Genomic DNA, 15,320 nt, shown 5'->3' on the forward strand with positions numbered 1-15,320 from the left:
CAGAGCAGCAACGGCCTGTGAGAGCTTAAGTTTTGGAGACGGTGCGATGCCTGCATCCTGTAATCACAGTTTGACTGTAAAAACCTGCTGCAGCCCTTTACGTGGCCATTTTACCTGCTTTTAACCCATCAACTGTGGGGACAAATGTTTAGTTTGTACTTAATATATCTCACCCGGGAACTGGTGACAAGACACAAAACTAATTGGTGGTCATACTATTATGGCTGATTGGTGTATGTACACACTTAAATAAAAGCAAACACATTTTCTAGGTGGTAAGTAAGACTTAGGTAAGTAAAATCTCTAGCCTTCTAGTCTTCTAACATTTTGCACCATTTAACAAATGTCAACAATCAAAGAGAATGAGGCCTTTAACAGTGAAGTCTTGAGAGAAACTCACACACACCGTGAGTTTGTTAAGACCTTTCATCCGTGTTGGTTTTACAACATGTATTTATAGTTTGTATAGCTACATAAGGGCTGTGAGGTGGGGTAGTGGCGTGTTCTACAAACTCACATTAAGAATATCTTTAGTTTTAGAGTGAAACAAAAAATTTCCACATTCTCTGTATTGTTTATTAGCCCCAAAAAAATTATATTTGAGGGGAAATTGTGACGTTTAAAATTGCCAATAAATGTGAATATGTATGTGAATATGCTTGTGCGTGTCAGTGTTTGTATTGTCATGGACTGGCAATGTGACCCATGTGTACTATGCCTCCACCCATAGTCAGATAGGATCGACTCCAGCCCCCAACGACTTTTGGATACTTACATGATTTAAAGTCCTCCATTAAGAGAGCTGATGCAAACACAGCCACTACATCCCTATAAGACCGGTGAAGTTAGAGTTTCTCAAGTAGCTGTTATATATATATATATATATATATGGTCCATAGTATATCAATATTTAAATATATATTGATGGACTATTGAAGAAAATGCAAGGCAGCTTATGAAGAGGTCACAGTGACTTTAGTGAAGGCAGTGGTATGCAGTATTTATGAACATTTTTGGGTGGATGTTTATGTTGCAGTGTCAGTGTCATCCTTCAGTACAGAATGAAACTGAAAAAACTACAAGACACGTGGAAAGAAAGATCCCTGCATTTAGTGAACAAACCTATGACAGTGATATGATTGCCATTTTGCGTCTTTTGCTCACATGCTGAAAAGTAAAGGAACAGTCTTGAATGGGGAAAAAAAACCAACCTTAAAATGATGCAAACACAAGAAATAATGTTTTTTTTTTGACATTATAAACATTTTTCTGTTTTAGTGCTTGCATCAGTGTGTGCAGAGCGCACGGCATTAGAACGTGAAAAGTCTGTTCTTAGAATCAAGATTGACAGCTGATACAAAGAGATGGTTATCCAATTTTACACCTATCACATAGGACGCTCCTCCAAACGTTCTGCGTTTGGATGGCGGGGGCACGTTTACATGGGAAGGTAATTAAAAATTGAACAAAAGAGCTTTTCGGTACAGATGCAGGGGTGGCAACGAGACAGAGTGACAAGGGATCGAAAGTGGTGGCAACTCGTGTCGGAAGTGAGAACGTGTGAGAGCAAAAGTGAGCAACAGTTCACCAATCATTTATTCAGCAGCAACTATAATTAGGACTCATTAAAAATAACCGAGATGAAACGGTAAACCGATCTCCTCACCACACTTGTGGAAAGATTTCAGATGATTAAAATCCTGCAGGAGAATACATTGACCAACTCACTCACAGATTGAAAGCATGGACACACACACACACACACACACACACACACACACACACACACACACACACACACACACACACACACACACACACACACACACACACACACACACACACACACACACACAGAGAGAGCTCGTTAGCGTCTGATTGGCAGAGAAACATCCGGAGAGGTAATTGGCACATTTCTTGTCATTAACTAGAGGAAATTGCCACATGTCAGCTGTCATAAAGAGAAGCCTGTCTGGTCTGAGACAGCAAAGTGACAGAGAGAAAGACAGAGAGATGGAAACTTCGACCTGCAGAGCCTGAAAAGGAAGCACGAGAAGAGAGAGAGAGGCAGGACGTAGAGAAGACAGATTAGAGAGCTGGTGCACATGCCAGAGGGAAGTCACCAGTGTGCCAATATGTACAATACCACATCAGTAAGAGGTGAGGATGGACAAGAAAGAATAAAGATGAGGGAATGGAGGAAAAATGTTACAAAGAGGGGAATTTGTCTTGAAGAGGTCAAGATTCAGAATGAATGGTAAAGGAAACCTTTCAAGTAAGGGGAGGAAAGAGAAGCACATGTCACAGATAAAACTGAGTGGTATTCAAAAAATGAAGACCAAAGAACATAAATCATATCAGAGGAAAGGAAGCAGTGGTTTGGAATCAGTGACATTTACTGTGATGTATCTGAGACACACATGTTGCTCTAGTTGATATATATGTGTGTACAGCACTGGAATACAGGGACCTACGGTCGGTCGATCACCTAAGTTAATATGGATTGCAGTTCAATGTGACGGTCATCTGTAGTTTCCATTCTTATCCTAATAGATAGTGATTGATCTGAATGAGATTTTTTTTTAATGAATAACAAATGTATCTTTTTACCCAATTTGTAGAAAAAAAATGCATGGGTGGTTCAATCAGTTTCTACAGAATTCAATGCATTTCAAAATGGTCCGAGTTAAATTCAAGAGAAAATACAACCTGACCTTGAAAACTAACAAACAAACAAACAAAAACAAACATTCAGCACCTAATACAAAAGGTAGCCATGTGAATACTTCACTTGGATCATTCCATAAAAACTGAAGCTGCATGGTAATGTGTGGCATTACAAGTCTCATAAAACTGCGAATCTTCCTTACTGTGACACAAATCCTGCTTAAAGAGGCCGTCTTAGTGTGAGCCTTTTACAACCAGAATCAATAAAACCAATTGTAAAATGGCAGTTTGAGTGAAGGATTTAAGCAACTTGAAGTATGATAGATGACGGACTGAAATACTTCATATCGTTTCAAAGGACTGTATTGGTTGTGTTTTCATTTATACCCACTAGTGTCACCGAAAGTCATCGCCACAGAAGTAACCTTGTTCTTGGAACGAACATTTTGTTGTCAGGGTGGTTTCAGTTTTCAGCACATTTTCAAACACGAGAACACCAACACCCTGTGCTTGTGCTCGGGGTGAGCAGAAAATATCAGTAAACAACAGGCACAATATTCACAATTAGCTATGACTTTCCGAGCCCCAGCAGCTCCACTGTGCTCATGCTGATGCTTATCAGAGCAGTGAAGAAGAAATGAAGCACAAAATAAGCCACACCAAAAACTAATTGAAAGAAGCGACCGGCTTCTTGAACACTGTTAGAGAATACGCTCCACGGGTCACTGAGTGATGGCCCCCTTCTATGTATTATAAGTATTAATTGCAGCTTTCTTGACTGCAGCCTACATGTCTAATATCCAGGGGCAACTTGAGAGGAAACCAGAGGAGGATGTTTCCTCTGGGGGAGAGGGCGTAACGATTTTTACAAGTAGAAATTACAACCAAGGAATATGAAGAGTTTAAAAAGAGAAATCTGTTTGCTCAGAGCATAGATTTTTACAACTGAATGATGAAGACTAAATGTAATCCCCAAGGTGTAAAACCCCCCGAGTGTAACAAGTACAATAGTTGAAGGGCTCTTTATTTACAATTTTCAAGGTAAAGCTTACCTACAACTAGCATGCATCCCATAATGTTTTGCACTGTGTATGGACGAGTGTGAAAAAATAAGTGGACAAGAGCTGCAGACAACGCGTTACTTGTTTAAAATAGATTCTATGATGAAGCCATACAGCAGTTACAGAATTTCCCCAGTTCGAGCGAAGGTTGGGGGACATTTCTGGGTTTTCTCCCGGCACAAAAAATCTCCTCCCATAGTCCAAAAACATGTGTATGAGGTAAATCTGTCAGTTTAAATGACCTGTAGGAGTGAATGTGTGTGCTTGTCTGTCTTTCTGTGTTCGCCCTGTGATGGACTGGCAACGTGTCCAGGATATACCCTGCCCTCACCCACAGTCATTTTCTTTTTTAACCCCTTTTGCCATTTGAAATAAATCATACAATGCTGCACTCCATAAACATATACTTTCCACAAAAGAAAAGTAGCACCCGCATTTAGTTGATATTTTGGTCTCTGTGAGGTTCAGTTTGTTTCCTTGACTGTTTCAAATGACCCACTATTGTGTTCATTGTCCTTTAAAAACCCCGGCTCCTAAATTAGGACACAGTTTTCTGTGTCCTTCCACTGTCACTTTTCCTCCCACTGGCAAACAAGGTTGGCTGCAGACCTGGCTGCGGCAGCGACGTAGGAGGAACCACTGAGTGGGTTTTTCTTTTTTTTTTTTTTTTTCCTGTGCCCTGCCAGGGTGTGCCAGCACAACACTAATTAGCCCAATATACAGAAAACACTGTATACAATCCACTCAGTTGTTAAGAACCAATGCAAGGCAAAACCATTCATTACTCATCGCTGTTGTGTCAGAAATAGAGTGTACAGCCGAGTGTGGGGGTGGAAAGGGGTGTGAAATGAAAGAACGGGGAGGAAAAAAAAAATGTTCCACAGCAACGTGCGAGACTCCTCTACAGAGAAGTCATTATGAGCTCTCCTGCTTCTCCGCATGGAGCCTAACTATCTACCCAATGTAATTTATTCATTTCCCTTTTTTCACAGTATATATCCGCTCCAGGCTTGAATGACACACCTGGAGAATGAGCCACAAAAGGTTACAAACTGATTATTCAATCATTCACTACCAGACAACAAGCCATATGCTCTGCATCTGCCTGCATGACAAGTATGGAAATGTGAGCTGTATAAATATTAACAAGCTGAAATGCACAAAGGTGCGATATCTTGAGATGTGATGAGAAAAATGTTTGTGTGTGTGTGTGTGTGTGTGTGTGTGTGTGTGTGTGTGTGTGTGCATGCCTGCATCGCTCCCGTGTGTTTGCGAAGGTTTTGTGCGGGGGAGCTGGAACGGGACGGGTTAGAGAGGAGGAGGGAGGTGAGGTTAGGTAACAGAGGTGGAGCTGGAGTGGGTACTGCCGGAGGTGTCCACACGGAAGACGGATCGCCGAGACGCGAGCCAGGAGTAATGACCTCCTCCAGTTCAGCTCTGCCTTCAACTCTCCACAGTCTGCCGAGGGAGAATCGACATTTCTTAAGCTGGCTTCAAGGATGGGCCAACACAAATTTCTCCGTCCTCTTTGGCACAGTTCATTTACCTCATAAAATATGATCTTACATCCATTCACCACTGACTGTATATGATATCAGCCTGGGGGGAAAGTGATGTCTTTACCATTCTGTTTTTGTATGTTTGTTTGGGTAAGTCTTCAATATAGAATTACTTCAAATTCAGTGAATAAATCATCCCTGTTCAAATAAATACTTTGGTCGTGATTATATGATTATGTGATTATGGGATTTCTGCCATTGTGCTGTACATTTTGTTTTGAACGCAAATTCTTTTCTTTCTTTTTTTTGATGCATTCACGTGTGGGTGGACGCACAGCAAGTTGGCTGCTAAGAGGGATGGCACACACATGCTATTCTATTTGAAATATTGGAGGAAAAAAAAGAAAATCACGAACCTTTACTCCGGCTCCAGCATTGCAAGTTAGAGAAGTGTTTGATACACTCTGTGCTCACAGTCTTGGTCTCCCTGAGTCTCCCCTGGCCTTTAGAAAAGCTTAGATGATAACTCAACCAGCGGAGAGGGGTTTTAGTGCTGTGATAGAGGTCAGAACTCACTCTCGCTACTCTCAGAAGCAGGGATAAACCGAAGCAGATTCAAAGGCTCACTGCAAACAGCTCAGAAATGATTTTAGGTGATAAAGAAATAGTTCATCCCAAAATGAAAAATGCCTCAATTTGTTATGTATTTCCCATTTCAGATACGTACACCAGACCACAGTAAGTTATGTGATTCCTGTTTTCTTTGAGAAATGTGATTTTTATCATCTCCACTTGTTATGTAACTAAGCTAAGTTACAATAATTTATGTCACATCTGTCATAAAAAATGTTGCACAAAGGTGGGAAAAGACAACATATAGGTTATAAAGTGTATAAGCTGCATTTATATCTTATGGCTGAATATAACTACACCGTTGATGAGCTTCGATCAGTAGCTGTTTGAGAAACATGTCTGTGTATTTGTTCCTCTTGCACTGCGCTTTTGGTCAACCATTATCAGCCTTGACAGGGTTCTCCGCTTTTCCGTCCTTCACATGATTGTCAGACACTGTTTATGCTGCCTTGTTTCTCTGCTGTCAAGAGTTTTTACTCTAAAATAAAGCTTTTATGGGGGGAGACATTTAGTATATCAGACAAATACAATCGCAATGGATGTTTGTTGGTGGTACTTTGGCAGCATTCTGTGCTCATACAGTGCTTTCTAATGGTCCCAGATGGCATGTGCGCGTATGTATTGATATGTCACTTCTCCATATAAGTCACATGACCAACTAAAAAAGGTGAGTAACTTAAGCAACTAAGTTGTGCTCATCTTAGATGTTTGGCAAAATTTGTGATGGGACACAAACAAATGAAATTCATAAGGAGATACACATTTCATACAGTGCGCAAAAGGCCCAATCTACTAAAGTTTGACTGTATGGCATGTGTTCCAAATTGTACAGATTATTTGGTTGACTTTATACCAATAGATTCATTCACAATGTCCTTGATAATGTTTGAAAGTGTTGATGATTTGTCTGTTTTACGAGTTTGAAAAAGGGGCTTTAAAAGGACATGTCTCTCCCGTTATTGTGATAAGAAGCATTTCCTCTGCTGGCTACCCACAACTTCTATCTGTGGACTATCATAACACATTTTCTGTACCCATTCTGGTGTATTGCAGTCTTTTCTGAATCTCTTCTTCTGCCGTTATTATTAATACAAGTTCAGAATAGCTGATAATCTCCTATCATCTTCTTTTTATGTCGAATTCAGATTTATTTGCTCAGCACTCCAACGAATCACTCCATGGCAAACCAAACAAACAGAAACCTGAACGGTACAGTTTCCAGCAGATCATTCCTGTGTAAACAGCATCTAATGCCCGGAAAACCTTCATTTTGATAATCCTCTCTGTGCTTAATGTCACTCACGGTGTTAATCTCATTTGATCACAAGCAAAACACATAGAAATTGAAAGCACATATTTCATTGGCGTGAGCATGCAATTTTGCACGTTACACAGGATCTCAGTAAATCCGGCCTTCAGTGTCCCTTTGGTTTTGTTTTCCGATATCAGTTGCCATATAAAGTAACATTTAGCTCTTTTATATTTCTCACAGGAGTTCTGGCGATCTTTATGTGCAGAAAATCCACTTCTGCATGACTTTACCATGTGAACTAAACCCACTGGCTTTACTAATAGGGAAGGCATTGACTTACCAAGCTCACAAATGTGGGGCTATTAGAGTAAATCACAGGCTTTACATGGGGAATCTAATGACTGACAGTTGAGTGGTTGACGGACAATTTTTGGTCGGTTGCCAGAGGGATATGGTTTGGCCTCTTGACACCTTTTTTCCCGTGGGTAACCGTAATGAAAATGCACTTCCTGTTTGACTGGGCACTGAAGTGTTGTTACTTCTATCATTCCTGTCACCCTTCATAACTCCACTCGGCACCACTTCGACCGGGGAGAAGCAGTCTGCTATTTTTTGACAAGGTGACCTGACGCGCTACTGCTTACTTCATAAATTCAAATCACTTGTCCAGTGCAAGTGGGCCCAAAATCAACACCAATCACTGACATTTGCACGGCGTAATGTGAATAAAGTAGATGATGGATCTCCACGAGAAGCCACAGTCAAGGCATTTGATCATTTTCTTTCCATCCCATGTTGTTCTATTATATGCGTCGTTATCAGTGCACTTAGTGTGAGAACAAAATGTGAGTTTGATATCAAAATCAGCTCTCCCAACGTGGCTCAAAGAATTTTATGCAAAAATCTAAAATATGGCTCCGTGTGCTGCTCTAAATTCTGCCGGCTTCTCTTCCACACCTCTCTGGATGAGGAGGTGTGAAGTAAAGATCTTTGTGTTTCTTGGCTTTCTTCTCCGTAAAGCCAATGGACTTAATCATGGCAGCAGGGCCTCTTCCCTGCAGAGCATCAATGACTCGTTACCCGTGATAACACGGCAGGACCCCGGCTGACTGAGGAGATGCCTGAATTAAAATCCCGCTTCCATGGAAACAAGCTCAGCGGCTCACGGTGCTGCATCACCTCTGAACTCTTGTTTTTTGTCTCAGGGCCGTGACAAGCACTCTGAAATGGAGATGGAGGGCATTGTAGAAGAAAAGAAACAATAAAGCTGCATTCTTTTTCCTGACCATTTTATGAGTCTGCCACATATCCTTGCGAATGAGAAGAGGCTTGCGTGGAGGGCTTTTTAGATGCTGATGAAACGCTTCATGGAGGTACTCAAAGGGATGAGTTTGTACTGAGCTGATGGAAAGTCCCCATCTTTACCTTTATGACTATAACCGTGGGCAGCACTCAGCCAGTGGACCACAAAACAGCGAAAGAGTGCACAGAGAGATTTCTTTGCTCCCTCTTTCTTGATCCCAGAATAACCCCCTATTGTTACATTTTCCTTCTGCCCTTGATTAAGTATATATCAAATATTCATGGCTATGGAAACGTGTAACAATCGCTTTTAGAGGAGCCTGTTGAGTATCTAATTTATTCAGACCATACAAGACATCCAGATGACTGAATCCTTTTGCTATTTCAGAAACCTCACTCGCTGCATTTCAGTTCTCTGAGGCCAAAGTTCCACTGGTAATGGTCACGAGGCGAGCCAAAATAAACTCCTGCAGCTTGTTTTCTTAGTGTGTGTGTTTCGCAACCCAGCCACTGCACCTCAGAAAATATATGTATCAACTCTCAATAACTGGTCACTAATGAAGGCGAGGGTACCTCCGCTTGAACTTCAAATATCGAAACCTCAAAGTCTGATGGGAACCGTTTCACATGTTTTGCTGTAAAAAAAAGAATCTTGCTGCATCATCACAGAAACAATCCAGACTATTAAGCATAATGTTTAGTTTGCAGGGCAACGGCCCCCGCAGAAAGTCGGCAGAAACCTCAAAACCACTTAAATGGAAGCCCAGGATGTCATTATGACGGTAAACCATCATGGCATCTTATAATGTAAATCATCTGAAAAGTGGGAAGACAAAGAAGCAACACATGAGTGATACTGGCTCACATCAAACAGCACAATGCCACTTTGTAATCTGAGATCTAAACCAATTACTATTGACTTCCTTTGATTCTACACAATGTGGGCTTCTTGTGCAAATGTGCATGTGCGAGATGTGCTTTTGGTACTCAGTCTTCAACAGCTGAATTGTTTTGGCTTGATAGCAGCTTTTTAAAGAGTTTCTTCATGACAGCTGATGTGATAACCCTATGAAACCTTTCAGCCTCATAAGCTCAATGCTCACATTCGTTCCGCTTTTATAACATAACTTAGAAAGTCAAACAAAGAAAAGGAGCAATAATGTAGTGGTTTAATAGTAACAATAGCAGTTAGTAATCGCTTCTTGTGGAAACACTTGTATCACTGTGATGACCTTGTTGTACTAGATGAAAAGTGAGCCGGACCAGCAAAGTAATTGCATGAAGTCCTTTTGAAAACAACTTATTCAAATGTTGCTTCTGTTTTGGAGCGAATATCAAGTTCTTACAAAATATGAACTTCTTCTGATGAATGTTTACAAGGCTCATTTAGGGCACATTATTGGGTTACGTTTGTTACACTTCACTTAAAGGGAGGAAGTGCCCGGCAAAACAATTCGGAACAGGCATTACTTCTATTTAAAATTTTCAGATGATTGATTTCCTGTGTTGATAGATTGGCCATGTGTTTGAAATCCCTGTTGTTCAAGCAAATTAAACGATTAAGAAGCCTTTGTGCACTCTGCTGACATGTTAGCAGCATGTGTTCATGTGGGCTGTTGCACACAAGCATGCAAATGTTATTGCTGGTACGACTGAACACACTTGTGAGGGTGCAATCGTGTGACAATGCCGGCAGCACGTGTGTGTCCTACTTCTCCTCCCTAAGAAAAGAAAAAAAAATCTTTGCCACATAGCACAATGTCCATCACTTAGAGTCCACATGATTAAACACAAGTGCTGTAAGAGTATGGTTTTTTTTATGGCTCAGCCACAGTCTACCAGCCTCTGGCTCACTGGGCAAAGGCCTGTAAAGGAACCACAGAGCGAACTGACAGCCCACTGGAGGTCTGACAACAACCCACTGAATCCAGCCCTGACAACCCGTAACAGCTCCTCTCCTCCTGCCTTCAGCCTCTCTCAACCTCTCTGTATTTTTGCATCTTGGATGGGTGAAATATGACAGATCTTCCCTCCACAGCGACTGGTACATATTTCCGCAGATACACATGTAACCACAGACTTAGCCCATCTACTTTTTCCAAGGTTTTTTTTTTCTTTTTTCCCCCCCCTCTAGTGAGTTTGTGTGAGAAAAGACAAAGAAGCTGCATTTGGTTTGTGCTTTTTCCTGCTGAGGTTGCAGTTGGATTTCGAAAAAAAAAAAAAAGGGAAAAAATATCTGGTGAATGGATGCCATTGCTTTTGTTAGCAGGCATGAGGTAAGTGTCAGTGATTAAATAAGCTGTTATTATGCATCTGTGCACATACAATGGTTTAAAAAAACCAACTGAAAACAAAACCTTTACTTTTAGCAGAAACAAATTAAATACAGATTTTCTTTTAATATCATTGACAAATGAAGTGATATTTAAAGAACTTTATCTTGCTGTTTGTTGAGTACAAGATTGATTTGGAGTTGGATAACTTCTTTAATGAAACTGGTGCCAATATTTTTTACAACAAAAAAAAAATCTCATTAACTGTTAAGCACACATCTGGATTGCGAAAGCAATGGCTTATCTCACAAAGCATGCATGTGCCGTGATTGGACATCCGCTAAATCTTTAATCGCTGTACTGAGCCTATCCAGGATTGACACAGGCTGCAGAATCACCGATACCGTACGGCTGTTACAGAATCACTATCAGAATGAAGCCCGGACTGTATGAGGAGATTCTACAGGGTGCCTGTCCCAAACTTTCCTCCATTTAGCCTGTCAGCACTTTCAGGGGGGATAAATGCTGTGCAGTTCCGCTCACTTAACTCAGCTTTTCCAGGTCAATCACAAGTCTTTACAGAGTTCAGTCCCAACATCCTCTACTAAAAAAAAGCAAAACACAACCCTTCTTCAACACATCAAACCAAACTCTCATCCTCTATTTGTGATCCAGCAATCTCAACTGAGCCTTTTCAAATACAGCTCCGACACTGTGGCAGGAAGGCGACAGAGCAGTTGTGGAAGCTCAGGTGACACAGCAATACATCTGTTTTCAGTCCTTTTTTTTCCCCCCTCAGGAGATGATTGCAATTTTCTTTCCTTGAAATTCCAGAGATGAGCAGAAACTACTCCAAAAACTTTAATGGTTCAGGTTGTGGTGAGAAATGTTGTTATTGGTGCACTGTGCCATGTCGGATTTATTAAGTGTTTTGTTTTGTTACAACTTTTAAAATAGAGATGTAAAAAAAAAACTGAAGTAAAATCCACTCAACACATAATTATGTGAAACAGACAATAGAAGAGAAAATGACAAAACCTGTGCAAAAGCGGATGTAGCACACGCTTGCAGATTCTCCTTGAGGCTAATAGCAAGCACACTCAAATATATAGAGCCACACTGACTTCAATATATGTGATGTTTAAGTACAAGTAGGGGTTTTTCTGTAAGTTTTTGAAAGGTTTTTTATCACTTCTACCATTATTTTGGTGGGCGTTAATGTTTGTGCGGTGGCGTTGGACCATTTATATAAGAAAACAGTTATAACAATAGTGTGTGGTGGCTCAGTGAAATGTCTTTATGCCTTTTCAATCTGCTTACCTCAGCAGCAGGAATGCCTTCAGGTGGGCGACATTGAAGCAACACTTCCTGTTCCAGTGACACTTCTTTTCCGAGAGGTTCCTGGTCAAATGTCTTTCTCAAGTCTGTAGGAAACAGACAAAATATGGCAACACATTAATACATACAGTCTTGATATGTTACCGACACTTTAAGGTGAACTGAGGCATGTTTAAGGTGAAATTCTGATCATAATCCATAAAAGTTTTGGGTGTTTTAATCACAAAACAAAACAGTGTTACCAAAAAATAGCAATTGCTCCTCTGCTGAAGTAAGAAATCAAGAAAATTTCAAGTAATTCTAAGCCCCCCCCCCAAAAAAAAAACCCCCCAATGCATCAATTCTCATCAATTGTCTGAATAAATACCATATAAAAAAGTACCTGTTAATAGGTTATCTTAAACTCTGAAAAATGTCTGCAATATGATTGAAGGAGAAATGTGGAGAGAACGATGATTTGCCCTCTTATGAAAAACAAACATTTATGCAGGGTGAGAGGCCTGATGGAGTGAGCCTGGGAAGGGATCAGGAAGCCGACAGGTCAGAATTACTGAAGGTGTCATGCTACACTGGAACCTGACGCCCGGTAGACATACATCATGCTGCACACTCAGACGGGAGTGATGGACATCGCACACAATAAACAAGAAGAGGAAGGGGAAAAAAAATGAAAGGAGAGGAGGACTTAATGGAGAACACTACTTGGGAACTTTGGAGCCAGTGAAGCGTCAAATTCACAATCAATCCTCCAAACTCGAGTGATTGCATTTCAAGGGCCTTTGTAAAATACCTGTTATACACACTCTTTAGTCCATTTAAAGACGTGGTGAAGAAAGGGTAATGATGAATGCAGTAAATCCCGTTTTATTACACATAGTTGTTAAACATATATCTGAATGGACTAATGATGATGACGATGATGATGATGATGACGAGGACGAAGACTGAAATCCATACAGGGTTAGTTATTTGTGACCGGCACCGTTGCGTCACAGCGAGAATGGCCTTGGTTTGAGTCCAGGCTTGCCGGACTTTGTTTGTGGAGTTCTCTAGGTACTTCAGCCATCCCCCCCTTACATTCATAAACATAAATTGGCTCACCATCGCTGACTTAAAATCGCCTGTAGATGTGACTATGACTGTGCCTGCTTCTCTATTTTTCTGTTTGTCCTGTGATGGACTGTCCAGGATGCCCTCCACAGTCCACTGGGATCTGCATGGATAGTCTTTAAGCGCATTGCATGCCTCTTCACAAAGGCATGAATAACTGAAGAATGAAGCAAACCAAAAGGTTTATATTAAAGGTTAAAAAACAAATATCAGCTTCTTTTTCTGAAAAAGAACCAAGAGAAAACCCTCATTCAGTGTCTCAACCTGTGTAAAGGATAAGGCTATTCTTCTTAAGAATAACAGTAATGGACTAGTATTGACATTTTGTCGAGGAATAAAGAAGAGATTTATTATGTCAGATAGCTCTACAATAGTATATTGATTTTGAATCTGAGTGTTAGATGGGAGTATAAGAAAAACACCATCAGATGAGCAGTGACACAGATTGTACATCAGAATTTGTACTTCAGACTTTAAAGCAAACTCAATATAAATCTTCCAAAGACTCGAAAGGCTCTTGGGTGTGCTGTGTACCACGGTATTGTTTCTTTATATATCAAAGTAAAGAAATGCTATTCACAGTCTACGGAAATTGTGTATGAATGTAATAACATGAGAACAGCATTCACCAGCGATTTAAATGCTTATAACCTGTCAAAAATCGATTTTGAGATTAATCATTTGCTTTTTCCCCCGTGATAATCATTAAATCAGGAAACATGATATGGAAATACAGACATTTTGCACAATTAATGTTCAGTTCTAAAGGTGAAACTCAATCATCCTCCTATGACAAAATGTATGATCATGCTAGATGCGGAAGCATTACAGAATACCTGAAGCCTTTTTTTTTTTTTTTTCCAAATGAAAAAAATTAACCTTAAAATAACAAATTCAATAACAGCCCTTGTCCCTTTTCAACCTGAGAGTATGCATGTCTTCCGGGGAATATGCTATAATTCCACAAATTTTAGTGCATTATAAAATCTGAAAGGCTGAGTGTTGAATTGAAAGCAATTTCTGTAAGAGTCTAGTATGAAATTAAAAGAAAGAATGACTGCAGGGGCTTTTGACTGAGGTTTATAGCAGTTGATCCCAGGCGTTTGGTTTTGCTGAGACAAACAAAGAGGAGAAGAGAAGGAAAGATCGGAAGACAGGAGGACAGAAAGAAAGAAAGAGAAAAATAAATGAAAGGATAAAAAAGGAATGGACACGACAGAAAGATGGAGAAGGACAGGGGAGCAGGAATTGAAAAGTGCGAAAATAATAAAGAAGGTGAACGAGACAAAAACAGAAAATCTTGGAAAGAAATGAAAAGACAAAACAGGAAGCAATGAAGGAAAGTAAATATCCAGCATGAAGTTGCTGTTGTTTAAAAACTGTCCACGTACTTCTCCTGTTGATATCATATGGTATCGCAGAATGACAATGCAAAGACAGATCCTTGTTCAAATTTCCTCTAAAAGATAAAAGAGTATGCATTCACACTGTGACAGGTGGGGAGGCTTTTCACACAAACACACACACACACACATTCTCTTACACTCCGATACACTTTTTGATTTACTGCATATGTGCTGCAGTCAAATTTAATAAACGTAATTTGATTTTTCCATTGGTTTAGATTCCCAGCGTGCAGTATCTCAGAATATATTTCGGCAAGCTGAAAAGAACCACAAAGCCTCGCAGCCACTTGTTAGAAATAATACCCAACGTGTTTCACGATGTAACAAAGTGTTTATCAAGGAAGAAGTGCCAGCGAAAAACGAGTTCACATCCATGCACAGAATTTCTTTAAAGTGTTTGGGCTAATGGACTCAGTGGTTTTGCAGTCTGAGCACTGGGTCGTCGGTGAGTCATATGTTAGGGTCGGTTCTGGGTTGGTTCCTTGATACTTTAAAACACTGGAGGAAAGAAGTGTTGTGTTGTATGTACATTCAGATTGAAGTTGTTTGGCTGTCAGCTAAAATTAAATGGGAGATTGTCTATTCCTTCATCTCAAAAACCCACAGGCATCTTTTTTTCATTTCTATCTTAAATGTCAACCCACAGCTTAGCTGCACAACAACCACCAGGAGAGGACATTATCGTACAGACCATAAAATCCCCTTAATAGACTGAATCCCACTAGTAGTGTTACGAGAAAGGCTAATGTTTGTGAGTTTATATAAAATATTAATGCTTT

The 15,320-nt window shown here is 40.3% G+C and overlaps 1 protein-coding gene across 2 annotated transcripts in view; it reads right to left on the reverse strand.

The window, feature by feature from the left end:
• unc5cb (unc-5 netrin receptor Cb) overlaps positions 1–15,320 on the reverse strand; it is a 119,203-nt gene that overhangs the window by 29,360 nt on the left and 74,523 nt on the right. For both annotated transcript variants that reach the window (XM_080477357.1, XM_080477356.1), the window contains exon 4: positions 12,008–12,111. In XM_080477357.1, the coding sequence (XP_080333483.1) occupies positions 12,008–12,111 (104 nt within the window). The remainder of the gene's footprint in view (positions 1–12,007; positions 12,112–15,320) is intronic.

Source organism: Lipophrys pholis, assembly GCF_963383615.2.
Source record: "Lipophrys pholis genome assembly, chromosome: 12".
Taxonomy (NCBI): domain Eukaryota; kingdom Metazoa; phylum Chordata; class Actinopteri; order Blenniiformes; family Blenniidae; genus Lipophrys; species Lipophrys pholis.